Source organism: Penicillium robsamsonii, assembly GCF_028829455.1.
Source record: "Penicillium robsamsonii strain IBT 29466 chromosome Unknown utg000006l_segment0_segment0, whole genome shotgun sequence".
Lineage (NCBI taxonomy): Eukaryota > Fungi > Ascomycota > Eurotiomycetes > Eurotiales > Aspergillaceae > Penicillium > Penicillium robsamsonii.
The window spans coordinates 496,938-520,993 of record NW_026643224.1 but is presented as its reverse complement, the minus strand read 5'-3'; the positions used below and the strand labels follow the sequence as shown (position 1 = coordinate 520,993).

The 24,056-nt window shown below is 48.2% G+C and overlaps 4 protein-coding genes across 4 annotated transcripts; 1 reads left to right on the top strand and 3 right to left on the bottom strand.

Annotated features, from left to right (window-relative positions):
- Positions 1 to 1,114: 1,114 nt before the first annotated feature.
- Positions 1,115 to 6,508, bottom strand: N7447_009921 (ABC transporter integral membrane type 1; the record flags this gene model as incomplete). Its single annotated transcript, XM_057234183.1, has 16 exons — positions 1,115 to 1,355; positions 1,430 to 1,828; positions 1,892 to 2,458; positions 2,535 to 2,676; positions 2,742 to 2,857; positions 2,911 to 2,982; positions 3,044 to 3,167; positions 3,220 to 3,570; positions 3,624 to 3,786; positions 3,871 to 4,400; positions 4,466 to 4,696; positions 4,773 to 5,006; positions 5,063 to 5,345; positions 5,419 to 6,168; positions 6,228 to 6,358; positions 6,418 to 6,508. The coding sequence occupies 16 exons, from the start codon at positions 6,506 to 6,508 to the stop codon at positions 1,115 to 1,117; spliced, it is 4,425 nt and encodes a 1,474-aa protein (XP_057081467.1).
- A 900-nt stretch (positions 6,509 to 7,408) lies between these two features.
- On the bottom strand, positions 7,409 to 9,906 carry N7447_009920 (putative microtubule associated protein (Ase1); the record flags this gene model as incomplete). The annotated part of the gene is made up of 4 exons (XM_057234182.1): positions 7,409 to 9,357; positions 9,412 to 9,626; positions 9,680 to 9,732; positions 9,790 to 9,906. The coding sequence occupies 4 exons, from the start codon at positions 9,904 to 9,906 to the stop codon at positions 7,409 to 7,411; spliced, it is 2,334 nt and encodes a 777-aa protein (XP_057081466.1).
- Positions 9,907 to 10,443: 537 nt separating this feature from the next.
- Positions 10,444 to 11,514, top strand: N7447_009919 (Mov34/MPN/PAD-1 family protein; the record flags this gene model as incomplete). Its single annotated transcript, XM_057234181.1, has 2 exons — positions 10,444 to 10,468; positions 10,529 to 11,514. 2 exons carry the CDS (start codon positions 10,444 to 10,446, stop codon positions 11,512 to 11,514), a joined length of 1,011 nt encoding a protein of 336 aa, XP_057081465.1.
- Positions 11,515 to 12,786: 1,272 nt separating this feature from the next.
- On the bottom strand, positions 12,787 to 16,620 carry N7447_009918 (putative cell division control protein Cdc25; the record flags this gene model as incomplete). The annotated part of the gene is made up of 3 exons (XM_057234180.1): positions 12,787 to 13,124; positions 13,197 to 13,413; positions 13,468 to 16,620. The coding sequence occupies 3 exons, from the start codon at positions 16,618 to 16,620 to the stop codon at positions 12,787 to 12,789; spliced, it is 3,708 nt and encodes a 1,235-aa protein (XP_057081464.1).
- Positions 16,621 to 24,056: the final 7,436 nt, after the last annotated feature.

Genomic DNA, 24,056 nt, shown 5'->3' with positions numbered 1-24,056 from the left:
TATATCGGTATTTTAGGCTGAAGTAAGTAGTAGTTCTAGTGAAGTTTTAAGAGCGACCGAGCATATAAGTAGAACATTCTAAGGCTAGCGTTAGAGTGATTCTTATAGGTCGGAATACTATTTTTCGATCTCTATATATATCTGTAAAGAGTTACCTTTACAACCTGAAACTTTGTTGGTTAGGACTTTGTATTTAGTATTTCATACCAAATGAAGGGTCCCATCATCATTACCCTTGCACTTATGAAAAGAGCTTCGGAAGCAATGCAGTTATCATCGTGACACATACAGGGGAGAATATCCTTATGGATCGAATAAGCAAATAATAAAATTCCGGCGGTGAGCTAGGCGGTCAAAATTTACTATGAGAAACATCGTGGCGCACGATTAGAAACTGCCATAGGCAATTCCCCGTAAGGAGAGACTAAAATTTGCAAAGAAATGGAAGTGCCGATTACCATGGTTCTCTCTTAGCCATCCAGGCAAAACCAATACACACACAAGCAAAAAAAAAAAAGAATTGCAACCTGTGGGAATCGAACCCACGCTACTTTCGTAACTAGAATGCTCACTGTATTCAGTGAAGAGGGAGTTCTCTTGAGTCTAGCGCCTTAACCGCTCGGCCAAAGTTGCCAAGTTCGATAAAATAAAATGCATTGGAATAAGCTATAAAGAGTTTCTAGATATTTCAGAGCATCGATCCATGGTTAATTCGGTCGTTTTCGTGGTTTCTCTATATATTCTGCCTAAATGTCTATAGAGCGTGAGGAGGATAAGTTAAAAGCTACGTACCTAAATAGCTACATACATGAGGCCTCATAAGCCAGACACTAACCTGATTGCCATAACAGATGTCTTTGAGGTCCTTTCTCCCTTGCTCGATACATACATAGACGGTAGAGAGAAAGCGGCAACATATTTGATTTGTGGAAACGACTTTTACATCCATGGATATAATCTGAGATGTATTATCCTTTAGTATTGATATTCTATTAAGATAGAGCATCTGGTCTGTCATTGAATTCCCACTAATTATATCACATACATAAGAGATCTTCCTCGCTGGATAGCCGTCCTACTGTTTGCCCATGTACAATCTAATAAACCCGATCAATTAGAGATCCCATTTACTTCCTGTTGACTGCTCCAGACGATGCAGACTCGAGAATACGCCTTCTTTGTCCGTCAGCAGTTCCGAGGGATGTCCTTCTTCTATGATTCGACCACTATCCAGAACAACCACACGGTCAAAGTCGAGCATGGTATGAACTCTATGCGCAACCATAATGATAGTGCAGTTCTGGAACTCCTGGCGAATGACTTTCTGGACCTTGGCATCTGTCTCTGCATCCAGACTGATTGTAATGGGTAGTTAGCATTGCTCGCATAATTATGGCAGGAAGTAAAGAGGCTCAAATAAATCACATACCTGCTTGTCGGCTCATCTAGTATGAGAATATTACTCTTCTTGAGAAGCGCCCTTGCTAGGCAAAATAGCTGTTTGTGGCCTTCAGATAAAGTCGTGTCAGTCAGTATTGCATCTAGCAACGCTCCGCTGTTGTCGTTGCTATTCGTCGCAGACACAAGAGCATTCCAGATTTCGACACATTTCAGAGCTTCGGTGATATCGAGATCGGTGGCAATGCCTAAAGGATCGACGTTTTGCCGAATGGTGCCCGGGAAAAGGAAGGCTTCTTGACTGAGAGAGCTGATCCGGTGCCGAATCAATGGTCGAGGAATCGTCAATATGTCGATTCCATCAATGAGGATCTGGCCAGAAACCACCTCGTTAAGGCGTAGTAGTGATAGAGCCAGGGTGCTCTTGCCACTGTGAACGGTCAGCCTGTTTTCACCTCTGCTAAATTTCGTTTTCAAGGCTCTAATTGCTCACCTTCCGGTCCTACCACACAGCCCAACTTTCTCCCCAGCACGAATATCCAGACGAATACTGTGCAAGACGGGCTCTGCATTCTCAGTCTCATATGAAATGTCTGCGCCAACAAATGAGATATCACCCCTAGTTGGCCATTCGGTGTCTGGCAACTTCTCATAGGCTGCATATTGTTCCTCACTTGGGGTATCTTCCGAGAACTCCTTAATCCTGGAAATCGCACCCAAAGACGTTTCCAGGAGGGTCCAGCTCTGGATCAAGTATGAGAGGACATCTCCCAGATCCATCATCCCGATCAGCGCAATACCCAACAGACCGGGGCTCACTCTTCCGCGCAGAGCTACAGCAGCCCCAACCATAATGACCGTCATGCCGGTCACCATGAGTTTTAGCACCAGACCGAGCCATTGCTGAATGCACAGCAGGAGATAGAAGGGCCGTTGGGACATATCAAGTAAATACAGCATTTTGGATTTAGACGCGGTAGTCCATGAAAAGGCACGGATGGTAACAACACCGGCGAGGGATTCAATGAAATGAGTGTAAAGGGGGCTTTTGAGCTCGATCCTGAGGGGTTGTCAGTTTGTTGGACGTGCAAAAGCATGTTGATCAGATGAATAATTGTTAACGCAGACAAACGTACTCTAGCAGCCGTAACTGGCGAGATGTGCGCAGGTAAAAGCGCTGAACCAGGACTAATGCCCCAACTAGGAAGGGCAGGGCTATAGCCAAATATGGCAATGAAGCTATGACAATTGCGGTTTGTGCAAGGGTACCAGCGATTTCTTAATGTCGCCTAAGTCAGAAACAGGTAAAATAATTGGAGAATATGTAAAATGGATGCACTTACGGAATCCTGTGTTGATGAAACCTCGAGGGAGGATCATATCCACCAGCCTCATGTCTTGGCTGAAACGGGTGATGAGAGAGCCCGTATCTACGTGAGATAGGAAGGACAAAGGAGCACTAGTTATGTTAGCCGGTTGGTATCCCGATTGGTTAAGAATTGGAAATCTCACCCCATGCAAGTTTGCAACACAGTAGCATGAACATTTTTCGATGCAGCCGGTACAATCACGACCCAGGTCCAGCTTATAGATGAAAAGCAATTAGTACGAAAATCCAAGCGAAAAGAAAGAAGGCATCACTTACTATACCACAAGAACCATCGAAGCGGCTTCGATGAAAGAGAATGCCCCATATAGTCCAAGCCAATAACCCAATCCCGAGCTTGAAGTGCTGTCGGGGCTAGAGGACCACATCCCAATCCAAGCATCTATGCAAAAATGAGCACCATACGGGATCATTAATCAAGAGGTTTGACATACTGCGGAGTCCACCAATGCCACCATTCACCACCAGTAAGAAAGTAAACACACAGACTCGGGTCCACCCCATGGCAGAGAAATAGTACTTGTAAACAGTGAAATCAGACGTCTTTCGGCGTTCATCGGTAAAACCCGGAGTGGATATGCCGCTCGCCATGATTCCCTCGGTCTCTGGAAGCCCGGTCGTATTGTCATTCTGCATCTCTTCTTTCTCGATCTGTCCTGGTCGGATACCCAGTCGGTTAACATATCCTCCTGTATGGCTGAGAAGCTGAGAGAAGCTGCCCTGCTCCAAAAGATTGCCATTCTCTCCAAGTACGACTATAAAGTCGGCGTGCGGTAGATATTGAACTGCTGGTTGTCAGTATACACCGGATGACCTATCGAGGGTTTGGGAGACACACCATTGTGAGTCGCGAGGAATACAGTACAGCCCAGTCGACGCAGCAGCCCGAGCGGACCAAAGACATTGTTGAATACTAGTCGAGCAGTTGCATTATCAAGAGCACTCAAAGTATCATCGAAGCACGCAATTCGCTTCCGAGCATAGACAGCTCGTGCTATGGCCTATAATAAAATCAGTTCACAAACCCTTTGCTAATATTTTCAGGCTAGATTGCCCACATAGAGGGAAACATAATTTGCACTTACAATTCTTTGCTTTTGCCCTCCACTGAGTTTGGTGCCTTTGCTACCCACAGACGTCTGATCACCCGCTGGCATCTTCTTAAGATCAGAATCCAGCGCACAGGCGCTCACCACAGTCGAATACCAATTAGCGTCAAACGCAGCGGATGAATTATCTCCAATGATGTTTTCCCGGATTGTTGTATTGGTTAGCCATGGAGTTTGCTCACAGAAAGCCAGGTCTGGGTACTTGATGAAGGCTTCGCCATCGAGAACGGACGTCTCATTTGCAAGGCCTTTGAGGAACGTGGACTTTCCGCTTCCCACAGGACCGACAATTGCAACCAGATTACCCAAGGGCGAGGGACTCAGATTGAGTGTAATACCAGTACTATCCGACGGAGAGCTATTCCAACCAAACCGGACATTTCGCAGGGAGATCAGCATGTCAGATTGGTTCGCTGAGGAAGTTCCCCTAGCCCCGAGTTCAAATTCGAACGAATTGGTAGATAAGGCAGGAGTGTCTTCTTCCGGTTGGAGCAGTTTTCTTCTTTCTGCGCGTAAATTAGGTTAATTCGCCGTACATCTTGCTCAGTAGAGCACGTCTAGGAATACTTACCAACAATATTTGGACGTCTCAAGAATTCCTGCACTCGATACAGACATCCTACTGATGCGAACGTGTCTGGGACTGCCATCAATAGATGCATGAGAGGACTGATTAGCAGGTTTATCAGTGAAAGGGCCGTGGTGGCTTGTGAGACGGAAAGACCATCAGTTCCTTGCACCTTCGCAACCACAGCATAGGTCGCAAAAGTGGCAAACTGCGCAAGAATCGTTGGAAGATTTACTGAATGCGTTTGTTAATATGATTCCGAGGTGTTCAATCGAATTTCCCTTATTAAGGGACTTGCAAGTCTACATACCCATGCAGACACGGAGGGTTTGAACCCGGCGGAATCTCTTGGAAATCTCAAGCTCTTCAATCCTCAAGTCTGAAATGGATTTCTTTATAGTCTCTGTTAGCCCTAGAAATTTCACATTTCTTATTGAGCCGAGGACATGGCTGGTGAAATTGATGCGCTTCTCTGTAGCTTGTAGCCATGTCTTCTGCCGAGCGGACACAGCATTGCCCATAGCAAAGGAAGCAGCAGTAAAAGCTGACAACTCGATTAATACATTGTGACCATTTACAAGGCAAAATTAAAGAACATACCTGCTGCAATTATAATGGGTGTGACACAGACAACACCGATCTGAGTCTGAAGGATCCAGGCCGCCAGTCCTAGCTGTATTATGCAAGCCCAGGATTCGCACACTGTAGAGTGGAAGTACTCTGCGAGCATTTCAACGTCGGCGCCCATGAGAGACATGGCACTAGACTCATCGGTGCTCCCCAGTGGTAGCTCCATCATGTGCTGATATACAAGAGACATAAGGCCACCGCGGACCATAGTCGTAGCACGGAACCCTAGGTGCTCATAAGATGCCGTAGTGACCTGAATAACAAATACCAGTTGGTCAATGATCATCCGGTATAATGGAATAAGTCGTTGAAGACATAAGACTTACAGCAATTCCAATAAAGACAATCGCAATAGCTCCTATCAATCCATAGCCAATATTCAACGAAGATTCAGTCTGCCCGAGGAATGTGACGGTTTTGCCAACTAGAAATGGCTGCGCGATGTTGAACCCTATCAGGGCGAGTCGAGGAAAAGCGATAGCAGCAATATCCCAGCGAAGGCAATTGACGATAGCTAGCAGCAACGCATGTTGACGACCCTGATCACACAATGCCCATGACTTTGAAAATCGGTCCGATAAATCACTAGACGATAGCTTCTCGTGGATGTTAGGTAGCGTATCGGCAGTGAGCAACAAGGTGTGTCCTTTTCTCAACAATTCGTTGAGCCAGGCAAAGAATCCCCGACTAAAGAGCCCGCTTGTGCTCTCAATAGACTGAGCCTTTTCGGCCGGCAATAACCATTTGCGTTTTTCAACATTCGCCAACACCAGGAGGAGCAACTTGGTGGCCAGAGACGCGGCGAGACAGGCCGGGTATGCTCTACCATATGGTAACAGCCAGGCGGTACGTACTCGCGCAATGTCTAGAAGCACCGTAATAAATAGATATGCAGAGGCGAGGAACGAGGGTCGAACAGCTCGGCTGTGCTCTAAATGAAGCAGAACGACAATGGAAACGGCCACTATAAGGCTGAGGGTAGTACCCGCAAGCGACACATATTGTGCGGGGTAGTGCTGCGTCGCAGTAAATACAAGCAGGACGACTTGAATTCCTGCCAATACTGTTGCAATAGCCTGTGTAGGGCATTATTTAGACGTTTCAGCCCGGACCATTGATAGACAGCAAAACTCACCAGCGTCGCTAAATGAATTGATGAAGATTTTACTTTCAAGGACTCTCTGGACAGCTGAAATAGGCGGATAGGTAACAGCAGGAGAAAACAGGCTGCTGGGGTAATATTGAATATCCAAGCTTCGAATAGAACTTCGCGATATTAGCATATGTGGAGAATGCCCAGACGCTGAGACCCCGGAAAGATGTACCTGTAAAGTCGAACCCGCCACGACAACTGTATTGCCTGACTACAGGCCCAAAGAGGCTATCACAGGTGTCCCCGATCGCAGTGGACGCCATTGCAACGCAGATCTGAGCTTCTGTAGTTGGCGTTGAACAACTATGAAGTTGAATTTAAGAGATGGAATTCAGCCCCAAAGAAGTCTGGGGCTTGTTTGACGGTAGCCTAATAGCGCTATCTAGAACCCCGTTAGCTCCGTACGGAGTCCGTCCTGAGCAATGATGTGATATCTCGAGATCGCCTTGTTGAGGCTACAAACCAAGTCATACCTCAGTGCAGTGGACGAGTAGCCATAAAGAAGTCAAGTGTCTCAGCTTAAAATGTATTTATATCGTTGAATGCTTGAGGAAGCAGATAGAATTAACAACACTATATCAAAACACTGTACTTCGCTGACAAATACATAGAAAAATGGTGAAAACCAACAAAATCCGATTCCCAAAACCGGAGATCGAACAGGGAATAAAGCCATAAGCACCAAGCCAAGAGAAACCATAAGTGACAAAGAAACAAAGATAACACCGTGCCAAGAAGAGCAGAAAAAGGAAAAGATTAAACCCAGAGGGAATCGAAGCAGCGAGGGTGTCAGTCGGGAAAGGTGTGAATGACAGGAATCCTCGGAAGGCTGCGCCATGACACAGTCAGGTGCAGGGGTCTCAACATCAACAGATGAAGGAGAGCATGAACAATGACATGATAAACTCGTAATTTTGAACAGGAAGAGAAGTTGTAGTCGGCCCCTCGGGAATTATCGTATGTGGAGAGAGAAGAAAACTGCCCATAAGGAATCGAAGGGAGCTCAGTCGTGAAAGGGAAGCCAAGGTTTATCATGAGCCGTGCAGAATCCAGTCGTGGGATCATCAAAGGTCAACGGTTGCGTAACCCCCGTTGAACATCCGAGGCGCCGATAAATGAGGTGCAAATTGTGAGATGCATTATGAGAGGCGATGTCGGAACATCTAGTAAGTTTCGTAGTCATCGGCCCACTCGTTGTCACTGCCAGCAACGCGCAGGACCTGCCCGGGATGCGGACCATCTGGACTGACACTGCGAATACCCTTAGACTTCTTGCCAGTGAGATCAGATCCATCCTCAGGTGCAAATCGCTTTCCTCCATGTGCAGCACGGAGTTTAGAATAGTAAATATCACTGGGGTCGGCCTCTGATCCCGAGCCGTCCTCGAATGTCTCCCAGTTCTCAGATCCAGAGGTTGCAGTGTTGACTGTAGAGGCGTTGGAGACCTGACGGGCAGCTGGGGGAGGAGCTGCGTGCTGCAAGTACGGGTTTGGTCGGGGGAAGGCTTGATTAGAGGAGTTCAGAGACAGTGACGATTGTGAGGAGTGAGACGAGTGAGAGAATCCGGTGGACCTTTGCGAGTTCGAGAATCCTGAGTTGCTCATGAAGGATCGCTGCCGGTCATCATAGACGTCTTCGGGGCTAACAGGCCGCACATAGGCACTTGACATAGCACTGTTGCAGCGAGGTGGCTCCATAAGGTGGCTGAAGCGGTCTTCCCTTGACTCGACGGTCAACGCACGCATTCGTGGGGGAGGTCCGCGCGGTGGCGGCATCTTTCCAAGGGTGCTGGACGAGTAGGCACCGGGTTGGATACGACGCTCAGGGGAGTTGTTTCCATGAGGCATATTTCCCAGCGGGACACGGGCGGGAAGCTTTGAAGGGGATGATGCACCAGCTCTTGAGGTGGCCCCAGCTCGAGAGGCACCATATCCAATGGTGTTGTGTTTAACTGGGCCGCTGCTAGTGGGGGTCTTGGTGGCAGAGCGGGGAGGGGGTGGGCCTCTCATGGAGCTTCCAGGGCGGGTAGGCGGCTGCTGCCTCATTGTGCTTGCTTTGGTAGTTGAGGGTGGTGCAGATGGCGTCTTTGAGCGTGGTGGAGGCATTGACCTGACAGGTGTCAACGAATCAAGATATCGCTCTCCGTGCACCAGGAATGGTCGGCCGAATTCATCTTCCCAATGTTCCAACTCTTTCCGGAGGTCAGCTTCAAGTTTCGGCAATTCTTTGGCAATTCTCTTGCGCATCTTCTCCTCTCTCAGGAGCTTTCCAGGGTCACGCTTCTCTCCTTTGTTCCCGCGGCCCATGAGGCGGGATGCATCTTGGCTTGACGTCGCAAGTGCCTCCCGGTCTGTCAGAAGAGTGCGGTGTCTGTCAATCATTTCGAGAGTAGGAGCTCGCTGCTCCTTAATATGCTCCAGTCGTGTAATTTCGGCCTCGTGAGCCTCGAGCAAGGCATCACTGCACACATCGGAGAAAGCAGGTGTGAAATCGAGCATTTCCTCTTCGGAGAAGAAGAGACCATCCCAAAGTTCCTGCAATCGGCAGCGAGCATCCTCCACAAACAGGTGGAGATTCTGTCTCTTAAGTTCATTGAGACGTGTCAATTCCTCTTCAAGGTCGTTAATTATGCGTAAGCCACAGCCACGGTTCGCAGCCAGGAATGCCTTGCGATCAGCCTCCTCAACACCGAAGCGATCCCAAAGAGAGATAACAGTATTTCTGAGGTCGTTGATCTTGCGTTCGCGGCCCTTCTTTTCTTCCACCAATTTATTGCGCTTGGCCATGAGGTTGACGATATCATCTTCGTGCAGACCCAGTTGCTCAGGGGATTCGCGATAACACTTCATGATATTGGAATCTGTTTGGGCCTGGGGTGTTCCGAGCTCGGCCCATAGCTTGATCATTTCTTCGCAGGCAGATTGGACCTGGGCAATACGGCGATGGTATTCTTCGTAGACGTGGGTGAATTCGGCATCCAATGCGGTGACATACATAGGCGAAAGGTCGAAGCTCGGGGGAATCGACGCCCCTGGCGCAGTGGGAGGAAGCTCGAGCTTAACAAATGATGGCTCGAGATGGGAGGAGTAAGATTCAAGCGCGTCGACAAGTTCTATTCGATGTCAGTAAACGGGCATCAGCGAAACACCGCACAGATAACACTCACTCTTGACCTGCTCGAAGCGCTCGCGATGCAACTTGCTCATCGAGTCATTCTTCTCGCGCAAGAACGCAATACATTTGTTAAGTGGGTAAGTGACGCGAAGGTCGTCGTGGTCAAGTTCGTATTGGCCATTGGCCCGTTCATCGCTCAGGGATGATTCCATTTGTTGAATCGCTGTGATGAGACGTTCTGCTTCCTGGGTCATATCCTCTCGTTCTCTAGAGGTACAATTAGCAACCCTCCATTGGGTCTGATTATAGGTGCTACTCACTCATCGACGACCTTAAGATGGTTGTTCAAGGTCTCCGACAGGGCACTGAAGAGCTGTATCACTCTGTCAGCCACGCGACAATGCCATTGTTACACTAAAACCGAACTTACTTCCGCCTCGCGGGACTCGCGCTCGCGCGCAGGAACTCCAATCTCGTCGTAAATTCCATGGAGCTGAGCGACGATGTTGTTGACCTGAGTGGTCAGGTAGCTGGTGTCTACCGCCATGGTAATGAAAGTGCCTTAATAGGTGTGACAAAAGTCGAGATTGATAACAAAGAATGGGATGTATCCAATCCAACGACACAGTGCCGAGCAAAGCTGCGACAGGGTGACCAATGTCGGGATCAAAACAAGAGAGCCTGGCACACAGGGTTCTCAGCACACAAGGTGCGACGGGAATAAACGAGAGTGGAGGTTTGTGAGAGCACTTAGGGGAGCGACATGGGACAGCGAACACACTGTTGTTTATGAGGGGGAAGCACTGAAATCGCGGATGATAACATCAAGTTTCCAAGGTCGCAAGTGGATGTTTGGGCGCGATCGTCGTCCTGGGCAACGGCTGATTCAGCAGACCCACCGCCCAATACTGCCAATCAATGATCAACCCCACGGCCATTCTACTTAATACATTGGCTTCTGATACTATTTATTCTCCGGTCCTTGCAGAACTCTCATTATCGCCGAACCCTTGCCTTACGTACTCTGATTCTTTCAATACATTACGCATCCTTCGACTGCCTGTTCCATTACCATCCATCCAAGATGCAGGCTGCCCAGCAGGCCTGGGGTGAGTACCTCCATACCCATATGACAACTAGCTTGTAATTGACCAACGTCCCCCGCACAGAGCTCGAGAACGCGATAAGCGTCTTCGACCCCCAACGAGACGCCCTCTATGAATACAATGCCGATACAGAAAAAGCCCTCAACGCCGAGCGACCATGGGCTACCGACCCATACTATTTCAAGCACGTCCGAATCTCCGCTACGGCACTATTGAAGATGGTGATGCACGCCCGCTCAGGTGGCTCACTAGAGATTATGGGTCTGATGCAGGGCTACATCCTACCAAACACCTTCGTTGTGACAGATGCATTCCGGCTGCCAGTCGAAGGCACCGAGACCCGAGTGAATGCACAGGAGGAGGCAAACGAATACATGGTATCATATCTAGAATCGTGTCGAGACGCGGGGCGGATGGAAAATGCTGTCGGATGGTATCACAGTCACCCTGGATATGGGTGCTGGCTGTCTGGGATTGATGTCGCCACTCAGCAAACACAGCAAATTACTGGACCCTTTGTCGCCGTCGTCATCGATCCAGACCGTACCATCTCCGCGGGCCGTGTTGAGATCGGTGCTTTCCGAACATTCCCTTCGAACTTCACCCCGCAGAAGGAGGCCCATGAGGACGACGAATATCAGACTATCCCGCTCGGCAAGGCGGAGGACTTTGGTGCACATGCCAACCAGTACTACTCTCTTGATGTCAGTCATTTCAAGAGCACTCTGGATACAGAAATATTGTCCCTTCTATGGAATAAGTACTGGGTGGCGACTCTCAGCCAGAGCCCGCTATTCACCTCCCGTGATTTTGGTAACAAGCAGATCATGGATCTCAGCCAGAAAGTGCGCAAAGCCGCGCGTGGAATGGAAGTGACTGGTCCTCGTGCCGGTGCCGTCAATACCAAAGATCAACAACTGGATAAGGTTGTCCGCGGTGGACAGCGGATTGTAGCGGAGGAGGTGAAGGGTCTCTTGGCTTCCGAAACGAAGATGAAGCTCTTCCACGGCATCGGAAACCAGACTCCTTCGACAGATTCGACAGAGTGATTCGGCTCAGATGATGGGTGCTCAATCCCATAGATGACATGACTGCCACGTTTTTTTCTTTAGCTTGAACTGTTGTATTTGGCGCTCAGCGGGTTGATAATCTTCTATTCCTTTGTCTCGCCATATTCTCTGGCATTTCTCGGGTGGTCGGGCCTTGCCATGAGCAGCAGTCTTTCTCGATCCATGAAAATCATAGAATATCTAAAATTGCAGTTCCTGCGAATGAACGAACTTACGACTTCATATCTTACCGTTTTGTAGGCGTCCTGGGCAAGGGCAATAAACCACAAATACCGGCGGCCCCCATGGGGTAATATAGTTACCCCACTAGCCTAAGTAAGTATAAACCAAGACAATCAATTTCTATTGGAGCGGAATACGCAAATTCCAGACAACAATCAAATAAGTATTGGAACACTGTATATAATGAAGTGGAAATGACCAAGCCAACTCCACCGGGTAACATCCATCAGACAGGAACACGAGTCTCAAGTCGTTGACGTGTCATTATTCAGAAGACGGCGTGGAGGACATGAGCTTGAAAGAAAAAAAAATGCAAATCGCCCCAACCTGGCGACAACACAAGGGGATATGTTGAAAAAGAAAAAAAAAGTGAAATCCAAAGGCCAAAAAATGTACACCAAGAAAATGGCCAGAATATGTGTCAGTACAAAGAGGTGAGTGCAAGCCGCAGAGGCAGGTAACCTCATCTGGAAGATAGGACATGGAAGTAGGACAAAAGGGGGAATAGGACAAAAAGACCCAACAAATCGAACAGCTCTAGTGTCGGGGAAAATGGTCGAGAACCGAGTACGGAGTCGGGATTCGGTGCAATGATGCATGTGAGGGTAAGATGCGAAATGCTCAAAGGTGGGTCTTTGGAAGATGTATGCGACAAATCGATCTGCGAGTGTCCCTGAGAGGCGAGTGGAGACTAAAACAGTCCAAACACGGTCATGAGGTCCGAAAATGCCCCAAAAGGAGCGGATTTGGCCCGTGTCGGCGATCGGTAAAATAGTGGCGTCGATTGAAGCACGAATGGTAGATGTGTCGAACCTGTGTGGCGTAACTTGACAGGGATCTTTGACAGGTTACAGGAAACCGGACTCAGATAGTAATCTACGAGATTCACAATCAAAAACGGTTAGTCTCAACAGCCGAAGAGTTTTGAGAGGAAAAAAAAAAAAAAGGAAAATATGTTAGAGGTCAAATTTGGGTATCGCCGAGAAGCCAAACGCCATTCTTCTTCTTTAAGCAAAAAAAAAAAAACAATTATCGCAAAATAGCGACGGTGGATGCAAACAACAAGGAGCCCTTGTCTCTGCTTGTGGCTTCGGCATACCTTGCAATTTTTTCATCCTCGCGCTCCCTAGGCTCGATTTCCAGACTTCGTTCGTACATGTCGTGTACGTCGCCAGCACCTTGAAGGTTACTGAGAATGTAATCTTGCAGTTCGCCGACGGGTTGCAGAAGATAAGGCACATTCTGGTATTGCTGGATATCCCGAATTACTTCTGCAGTCTTGGCCCGCTTATTGAAGTTGATCAATTCTGAAGGTGTTAGAGATGGAATACCGTCTTCGATAAAGGTCAAATCCGTAAGATAGACGCCTAGGATGTGTTAGCCATAAATCAAAAGGGTGAGATACTCCAAGTTAATCTACTTGAAATGGTGATACATACCGAAAAACGGAATACAGGGAGGGTTAGCAAGATGCAGGGTTTCTCGGTATTCGCCAAAGTTCTTCGTACTAGCCATAAGCCGACGCATTTGTTCCAGAATTGCGGACGTGCGTCCACTAACCTGACCCCACGTCCTACCTAGACGATGAATGGGTGCGGTTCCAAGAGCAGAAATGATGGATGTCAGGGTAGAGTAATTGTTCAGGTTGCGACATTTCTGTATAATCGGGTTAGTGAGGCCAGGTTTTGGCAAACATTAAAAGACACATACATCAGCCACGTTCACAAAGTGTTTAATTACCACAACGCGCTTCTTAACATCGCCTTGAGTGAGAATCATTTCGGCAACCCAGTTGGTAAGCTGGTTCGAGTGAAGAATCAAGGCCTTGACGTGGGGAGATGGTTCCGGCTCATCGGGGCCGACCTTCTTCTGCCATGTCTTGTTCAAACACTCAGTGGGGCGAATTTTGGAGTAGAGGCGCGACTCAATGATGGTCAGCTGTCGAGCAAACTCCATCGGATCAATGTCGAGGAACTTCAGCTTCTTCATATTCTTAGGGATGATTGGTGTTGGTGCGGCCGTGCTCTGAGTCGGAACAAGGCGTTTGACAGTTGTGTCTTGGCCTCGAAGTCGTTGTTCGATCACGGCCAATAATGTAGGGGTTCCTGGGGTTTTTGTTGTAGCGATTGAGTCGTTGGTAAAGTTATGGACACGTCGCAGAAGATCCATATGCAGTTCATCGTTAGGCTCCATCCAGAAATGATCGAACCAACTCTTAAGAATGTTGACAACACGGAATCTAATCGGCTTCTGTTTCCGATCGATCCACATTTGCATATCATCTTGATTCAGGCCAAATGGAGGCTGAATGTTAAACCGCTGAACAAGCATTTCAAATAGTTCGGTAGCAGTAGTGAAAGAGCGATAGGTGAGGAGGAACGTGTTGTTGAAAGATGCATCAAGCTTATCGTGGCGGGTGAGGTGTTCAACCAATCCTGCAAGTGTTCCACACTTGAGGATTGGCAAGTCTCCCTTGTTATCGTAGAACACTTCGCCTTCATGGGCCATTTTCAAGAACCAGGGGGTCTCTTCGGGCTCACGGACTGGCTCCCGGATTGGCTCTCGGGTGATAGCTGTCGGGGGCGCCTGGCCAAAGAATCGTTGTGCCTTGTCCATATTTCTTCGTACTTTATTGGTGCCTTCCTTTTCAGGGGCGTAGGAAGATGGAATCCCGATTGACTCTGTGGCAATCTTGGCCTTGGACTCGCCTCGATTATGCAGATTCTTGTACGACTCATCTTCCACTTCTTGGCGGCTATCGCGTCCTAAAGTTGATGCTGGTTCGGTGGGGATTTGCTCGAGGAGCAGCGATAGGGAGAAGCCAATCTGGGAGACATAGTTCTCCAATTGCCTGGCGATGCCTCGCACGGCATTGACACGATCGTCGAGTGAGTTACCGCGAAGATCGGCCCACTCGTCAGCCAGAGGGGCAGAGACTGCTTGACAGCTCAGGACGAAATCTCCAATAGCATCGTAGACTCTTTGCTTTTGCAAGCTGAAATCTACTAGCTGGGGATTCTGGAAGCTGGTCCCCAACGGAGCTAAATTCATCGACTCGACAGAGGAGATCCATGGGCGGAACTGTTCGATGACCTTTATTGCAGCAGCTGAGATCGCATCCGCAATATCTCCATGCTCCTCCGCTGTAACGATCTTCCGGTTTACAATCAACCGTTCTTCTAGTCGACGAATGCTACCAACAAAAGATCTCCTGAGAATGTCAATTGAGTCCAAGAATGCAGTGTCAAGCGTGGCCGATGGCTCTACTCGCGAGTCCCTTCCATCCGGGACAAGGAATGATGTTGGGCCTGAAGCATTCAAAGAAACACCGTTGTTCTGCCAGCTACCACCCGAAGAGCTACCGCTGACGAAACCAGGCACGACGCGATGGATCGCATCCCCGCGCTGTTGTTGAGCCACTTCCACGTAGCCATACACACCCTGCATAACTCCATCGGCCTCCTGCAAACATTTATTGGCCGAATCGGCACCAGGCCAATCAGCGGCGGCAATGTGTGATGAAAGAACCAGTTTCGAGAACTTGGACATCATGTCCCGGAAGTAAGGGTACAGGGCCTTGTTTGTGGAAATGATAGATGGGTTACCAGAGTGGTTATCTGTCGTGTCAGATCCAGCAGCGAGCAGCATGCGAAGATGGTCAGATATGTCCTCCGCCTTCCTTACATACTCTGCACGCTCGCCGTTGAAAAGCGCCTGGCGATAAGCTTCCACAGCGTACCGCATGTTATCGACAAGTAAAGGCCAGGTTATTGGTGGCGCGAAGCCATCGTCGACAAAGTGTTGTGGAGGGTTGGAGGAAATAGAGGGCCTGGAAAAGCTTTCATTCACGGATGTGCTGGTACTGTTTCCGCCCAGACTGTATGTTTTTTGCAGGCTCTTGCTCGGCGGCTGCGGCGTTTTGAAATCTTTCGACCCCGGTGCGTACAAGGAATCCATGGATGTGGCAGGGGATACTCCATCGACCACGGACTGGCGTCGGCGAGAAATCGAGTCATGCGAGCCTAACATCAATGACTCTCCTTCTGCCTCCGATGCAGATCCATCGTACTCGTCTTCATCTCGCTCAAAGCCTCGCGCCATCAGTTCGGGGGGTGGCCGTGTCTGGTCGGGGACAAAGAAGTTATTTCGATCTCGTGGGCCGGGTTCGGTTGTTGCGGTCGGGTTCTCGAAAGGGAGCTCCATGGTAGAATATCCGGTGAGGGTATTGAAGTAGAACAGACGGCCGTCGGGTGTCGCCTGGGGGATCCAGAATGCGGCCTCTTCCTGCTCCTTGGGCGCTGGTATACCCTCGGTAGCGGGAATCGGGTGTGAGTCTCGAGAGTTGCGCTCGGAGTTCACTTCATCCTCATCGTGCGCATCGCCATGTTCATCTTCGAGACCAGAGTCCGCGCTGAGGTCGGTTTCGTGGTGGGCGCGTGCGAACTGGTCGCTGACATCGTCCGCGTCCGTGATTGGGGTGCAATAGTTACTTGGGAACCAACCTCGAACATCATCGATCACTCCATCCCACCATCCAGTTTCTAGTTGGTTGAGGACCTGGATAATGTCGCCACGGCGGAAACTCAGGCTAGTGTGATCGTCGGCGTCATAATCGTACATGGCCCGCACGAAGAGCGCCGGGGGTTCCGAGCTGACCGCATATCCAGAGGCCATTTTAATCGGGGAATGGTTGATATGATTGTACCTATCTCGTGATTCACTATTTCCCCGACCGCGATAGCGGGATTGAGCTGTGGGTGTGGTCACTTGTTCGTCGGTGTACTCGAATGCGGTCGCAACAGTCCCAGACTTGGTCAGCGCAGTAGTGTCAACGGCTAATTCTGCCGCGCGAATCTCAAACATCGAGGGGTCGAAGGGCCACAATCCAGAGGGCGTCTGGAGGGGTTGAGGGAGGGGTGAGCTCAATATCCGCTCATGGCTGTATTCAACGTTGGGAGGAGGAGGAGGGGAGTCACTTTTTTCCCGGTCCAAAAAGAAAAACTGTGAAAGGAAGAATCCAGCACTCTATGTCAATACCTTACAGAAACCTCTAGAGAAATGGAAGTGGGATTGAATTAGGGGGAGTTGCACCAGGTGGAGGCGGGACGGGCGCATGCAAATACCTGTATTAATACATGCCCAGGCCATTTTTTGAGGGGAGTCAGTAAAGTATTACAAGTATATTACAATACCATCTGAAATCTCTCTATTTTTTTGCATAAAAATGCAACACCAATGAGATGAAGGTGATGCTTTCAGTTTGGATATCCACACTCTTACAGGTACAATTTGGCATTATGTGATTACGACTGCAGTAAAACGTTGATCTTTCACAGAACCTTGAAAGTTCGACCCTTGAGCCCCTCATAATAATGGGGGCTGTCCTGTGCGTTATCTCTGGAGAGTGACCATTCCGTATATTATTACGGAGTACGGAATACTTGGTGTGTCCTTTTTTTGATAGCATGATGTTCCCCACTGTCTGTGTGTGTCTGTGTGAGCCCTGAGTGTGTGATGAAATATCCCACGCTTACCTGGTGCATGCCTGCTTACACGCTTACGGTCACATCTACATACCTAGGTGAGGGTTTAAGCAGTCATCCTGCTTAGGTACATATGTGAAGTTTGATGTATAACCTCCAAAATGGTGACAAATGCCAAAATATTAGAATATACTCCGTGAAGACTGGTCCATGGCCCATAAATACAGTTTTCGGCCGCAGTTATTGGTGGTTTGACACATGGAAGACATGCATCTATCAATTTGCAATTGTGAAGAATGACATGGGAGCTCCGAGCTGCAAGTTCCCATGATTTGACATATTATATGTACCTCAACTCCATCTACCCTCTTCAGTCTTCAATGGTTGATAAAGGATATCCTAGCTGAAACCAGTCAGGGGTGTCAAAAAAACTCATATCCAAATTATTAGTTGATATCTATGGATGTACGGAGTACAATATACTCCGTACCTCGGGAAACCAACAATGCATAAGTCCTACAACATACTCCGTAGTTTCAGTAAGAATGGGCAATCAGTGGTCCATGTGCTCGGACGATATCCAACGAGACCAGCTGCCCAGGCCCAGTGGAGTGGGACAAAGGCCTTCGAAGTTATTTATGTCCAACACATAGCCATGGAACTCTTTCGGATAACCATCGGAGAAGGTGTCTACTCCGTATTCTCTAACCAATTAGCGTCAAAATGGTTCTAGAAGGCGGTTTTTCACAGTATTTAATATTGAGATACTCTAAAGTGGATTTTCCAGTTCCCACTTCCCACACTCGGGTTGGATCGTGCTGACGCTCGTCCACGGGTCCCAATACAATACATAATAATATACAGCAATATGTGTACACGTAATAGTTGAACAATCTCGCACGTGGTCAATACATGGGTCCTCCGTAGATACAGAAACATTGAGAGTCTCTCGGTGATATTTCTGCATAGTAGTCTCGAATTTTTTCAGGACCACTTTGACGCATTTAGACGTCCAACTCTGTATATGTTTCTGTGAACTTGAATGTTGCCAGAAATCCTTTGGCCCCTCAAATGGGGCGCATTGGCACATGGCATGATCCATTTACAGCCAATCCAAGAACACTAACGGCCCGCACACTCTTCCGACTTGAACATATACTTCTCCAATTTTCGGTTTTGCTTGACTTCTAGAACACTTTTGAACAGCTTTTCACCCTAATAGGTTACGCTGTATGCAAGACCGTTGGTAGAACCATGCACAATGGACCCGGGGCTTGGGGGCTTGGGGGCTTGGGAAATTACCCACTTAGCAACGGACCGTTGCTCCTCGTGGGGATGACTGTTAAGAGGGGGTGTGCTCATACACGCGCAATGGCTCTGCGGGGGCTATTCGGAGTCTTATGAAGGATTAATGTCTTGTTCGGCATGTTTAAATGAAGTCAAATGTCAATGCATTACAGTCGAGTAATAATATTACTTTTTGATGGCACCTTGTAGAACTCGGCCTACTCCCATCAAGGAGAGAAAGGTATATGTGATGGGGGCTTGTGGAACTTGCATATTCTGAGCAAGCCCTGGAAGCCACATACAAAGTACATTGTAAGCGAGTTACCGTTGAGCATATCAAGCATACCTGAAGACAGTCTTTTGAGCCGACATGGACACGTGTACAGAGTATACTCCTCGTCATTCATTACTATGTTGTACGAAGTATCTAGGGGATATTCACGCATGGATCGGAACGCCAATTCAGGAACCCATCTCCGATTAGGTTTATGCGATTTATCTATGATCAAGACCTCGGCTTAGGACTCATCTCAGTCTCACTTTAAGCGTCGGGGGTATGGTGCAATTGATAGACAATGGGTAGATATATGTATCTATATATATAGATACATGCTGATGAAAAAAATATGTTGATAGGTACTCTAGTCGATAGATATATGTTGACAGATTTTAGTATGCCTGACCAAGGTCAGCAATTTGCAAACTGCTCAACAGACAAGAGGCTCCGAGCAACTAATCTACGCGGAAGAAGTTTCACATAGGGGATGTTGTATACTTTGGCTAGAAAAACTTTATTATCCCCTTCCCGTTTGGGAGAAAGTTTTATCTCACAACAAACCATATCTCAATGTTTCTATGTTGTATTGAATTCCGAGCAGCCAGCTCTCCATCGTTCCAAGTACGACGTACCCACGGAGTAGGGAGTATATGCTGTAGACTAAAGCGAGCGAGATTGAGACCAAGAAATCCAGTGACAAACGGAGCGACTGGCCCAATTGACCTTGAAAGTACGGAGTATGGTGTACTTCACAAGGGCAAACCAGTAACAACCAAACGGCCTTCAAATTAAAAAAGCCGCCACTATACCCCTCGTTCCTTGTTCCTTGCAGCCGGACATTACGCAGTCGCAGGAACCCAGACGATATCATCACACCAGTCACAAGCCGCCCCAAACCGGAGAGATTCCTACCTACCGAGACCCAATCCTGCCGCTCGGTGCAGCAGATGTCCAATAACGACGCGATCCCATCCCTTTGTTTATCAAGAATCTCGGGTCTCCGATGATCTTTTGCTCCTCCTTATCCTTCATTTTCCCATTATTTTTTATATTATTTCCACCTCAATTTCAATGTAACACAAGAAACGCCCAACCCTCCACTTAATTCCAATTCCCGCCTCACTTTATATTGTATGGAGTAAAATGCCCCTAGTCTACCTGACTATGGAAGTCTATCCGTTCCAAGGTTGGAAATACCTTTGTTCTAGACGACGGTCGCGTCGAATGTTAAACCTTAGTCAGTTTCGAGCAATCAAGTCGCGACACTCAAACAAAGAAGGTTTTCCGGGTCTTCCGTCCTCCGTCACTTTCCCACTTAGTCCCCCCTAGCCTGGTGTCCACCTTTTTCGAGAAAATTCTGCGGGAGCAGCTCCGCGCGGGGGGAGGAGGGGAGCTTCTCCGTTGGATAAGTAAGAGATCAGCATTACGAGCCCTGAATGATATTTGAGTATTATTGCTAATGTGATGAATCTGTGCTCGCATGTGTGGTGTATGTGTGGTGTATCCCCTGCATCGGAAGAATTGTCCACTCAACGCGCCTGATTCGCCAACGCAGCAGGGGGGGTGATGGAGGCAGTTGCGTTATATGCACGGCACATTATATGTATGTATAGACACAGAAATAACATGCAGAACTGGCTGGAGTCCAATGTGTCTTGCAGGTAAAGTAGAAAACATAATTGTGACTTGTTCGTCTGATATCAGAACGTGACGCGAACCAAGATCCGGACGGATGTGAACCATGGACCGGAAGCTCTTCCCCGGACGTCCCTTTCCGTCACGATCCAGGGGTCGGGCGATCGCTTCTGCGATTGATCAAGTTTCCGTGGTTCGAAACAAGATTCTGGATGAACAGGGCTGTCATGCGGCCGTGGATCATCGACATGTACAATAATGTTTATGCACATCGAAAATTGCTACTTGGAGCATACAATGTACAGTATGGAGTACGGAGAATGGAGTACCCAGACAAGGGCTCTAAGGTCATATTTTGAATTTCACTCAATATCCACATGCTACAAGCTACACGAAAAGCTTTAGTTTACCCGTGTTTATGGGTATGGTAACATGCTGCGGGCGCCCGAGTCCAGATTCGTATTCCTCGGGACGGCCGGTGCGAACGCAGAATTCGGAAATGGGCTTCCTGGACCAAGTAGGCAGACGTATTTGCTATTGTGTAATACTGAAACCCACTGGCGGCCCGTTTGGTAAGGAGCTTTACGATGAACAAAGCACGCGCTGGGTGGGGAGGGACAACTCGACTCCATCTCGAGTGGTCTTTGCCTTGTTTTGCTAACGCTGGGACGTTTGGGGGTCCTCTTCTAAGACCCATTATTTAGCGAAAGTATATCGGTAATAGCGCGCACAATGGGGGCCTCAGTTTTAAGTCGAAATTCAATTTTGATTTACGTGATCAATGATGCTCACACCGTCAAGTCGGTTGAAGTCGAGACCAGTGGGGACACGCTTATTTAGTAGATTCCTTCTCTGCGTCTTGCAGAAGCGGTGAAGATCAAATATATTGACACGAAAACAGGCTTCACCGACATCTTTGGCTTGGAGACGGGCTGAGTTTGGCCTCACTTACAGAATAGGATCGAGTTGGGAGATTCCAGACCGTCCTGGCGTCCATGGCGGAGACACTGAACCTTGGCTATGGAGTTGTCGGGACGATGGGCTCCAGCCAAGCCCGTCTGTCGGTGTCCACTAGCTCAGGGGGCGCCGGGGAAGAGGTTCCTGAATTTCTTGTAACGGTAGCGGGCTTGCTTATGTGGAGCAGAGCTCGAAAGGAAAATGGTCGAAGAGATCTAATTCATAACTGGTCCGATTGGATCCTCAATGCAGATCCATAATTGGGCGGGTTTTTCGATGGATACCGTTCTTTTGTTCAGCATGCTTTTGACCGCTCAGAGGGGGTGTGGAATGAAAGACATCTCCCAGATTTGCGGCCCAAGGGATTGGGAATGGTGGATCGTATGGTGTATTACTTTTCGAGGCAAGGAATCAATAAGGATGTTTTTACTAGGCGGTCAAGTCACCGCTTCATGCGATAGTACCGTCTTTTTTTTTTTTTTTTTTGGTTCCTGGGTCGAGAACGTTAGATAGGGTCGGTCCGCTGCATCGGGAAGTGGACCGAACAAAAGTGCGAGGGATATCGAGGTTGAGTTTGCATCAAGAATCATGTACTCTTGAGATTCCTTTTTCTGGAAGGTTGTATGCTGTACAATACAAGCCACCCGGCTTCACCGCTGGAGCTTGAAGCTAGTAGTCTAGATCCACCGGATCAGAAGTTTTGCCTAGGCTTCGATGATCAACCGGCAGTCCGGGACAGAATTTAGTGATTTCCCGCGAATCAAGGGGGCGCTCAGGGACACAAAGGCTAGGTCGATATGGAAGTGAGATTCTAATTTGCGATTTGATTTCGGCGTGAAAGGCGATTTTGTGCCGTGTTCCACGCGAAGCGCGTTTCCTAAGTAACCGCGTCGGTGCTCCGCGTCCGGGATCTTCGGGTTCCAATGATGTAAGTGTTGGATTCGCCCCACCGATAGGACCCGGGAACTCGCGATACTCGATTTATAGTGATACGCGACGGTGTACGGAGTAATCCGTACTTTTGTACATATAACAGCTTTTGCGGTGTATAAAAACTGCAACCTCACCGTGTGGAGCCTGGGAGTAAAGATCGCAAAGATTAACTGGATGGGAATTCGGTCTTCCTATAGTATTTGTAGTACGGGTAGCCGAGGGGTTATTTTGCTTGTAGTGTTGGCAATGCATAAACTAACAGGAAAGAGGAAATTTGAAGATGCTATCCCATCCAATGCTCCGATTTGCATTCTACTCTGCATGCAGATCTTTCCTCCATGCAGTCCGGCAGGTGATGTCTCGAGGATAATACAGGGTACGTATATTGATTCTATCCATGATCCAGTACATGGCATGATTGAACACATAATCTTGAGCGTGGCACAGTCAAACGAACAGCCACAAGGCGGGGATGGCTATAGGTTCAGAGGGGCCCAAAGGTGAGACTGAATCTGGACCAGTCAATTTGTGAGGCGACAAAAGTACCGTGGGATGATCTGTCAGGAGACGAGATGGGCACCTAAGCATATGTGTATCCTTGATTTGATACTGGATCGATCTACTTTCTCATAACTATTCCATTAGCGTGGGAATATACGTGGTACTGGCAAAGTCTTCATTCTCAATGTTATCTCACATTCAAGGAAGATGCTCTATATGTGACTATATCCCTGTCCCATTCCCCAAAATAATCGGAGTTGTGTGACATTATATCAAGAAGGTAGAAAGTACGGAGTAGATGTGTTTATATGTAGATCTTGGGAGAGGAGGGGTAGACACGGATGTGAACCATGGTTGAGATCTATCAACGACTTTTATCGGAAAACATGTACGGTAAGCCCCGGAGGGCAGATGAGACTGATATAATCCCCCTGTAGGGGGTAAACCTGAAATTTGAGAATAAGGGGCTATAAACTCGAAGTGTGCGGAAGCACCGCCTCACATGCCACATAATTTAACATAAACAAAAAGTCTTAAGCTCTGAGCGAGGGGCATTCAATAACACCAAAGTACATGGTAAATCACCCTCGCAGGAAGCTACTAAATAAAATGATCGACCCTGTAGTGTTTAATTATAATCTAATAAAGATCCAAGGGGGGGAAAACCATGTGGGCTTGCGATCGGGACAAATCTATAGGGCATTCGAATAATTACGTGTCGATTTCGTATGGTAAAAGTGCCCGTGTATGTAAATAAAGGGAAAGGGGGGGCACATTGGACAAGTAGGAAAAGTGAGTGGATGAAGGAAAAGTGCGTGGCCGGAGAGGGGGCTGGGTAGTAGTTCCTGTTAGTTTCCCCTCTCTGATAGTCATTTTAGCTGTAATCGGGTCCCGCTTTCGCCCCTCTGATGGTCTTTGCTTCAACGCGTAAGTAAGCGATCAACTTAGGCCCACGTCCTTTTTCCCCCCCCCCCTCCCTTTCCTCAGTGTCCCCCCTCCACCCCCCCAAAAAACCAAAAATCCCGAAATCCCAAATTCCTTCTTATTCTCCTCTTCCCCTCTCTCCTCTTCCCCTCCCACATCTAATCGCGGTTGATCATCCCGCTCTTCTTTTTTTATTAACAGCGTTTGCTTCTTTAATATTTCCGTGGCTGGACACCACTTTCTCAATACCCTTTACTTCCCATTTCCCCCGCTCAAGGAATGATCAGACATCCCAACGAACT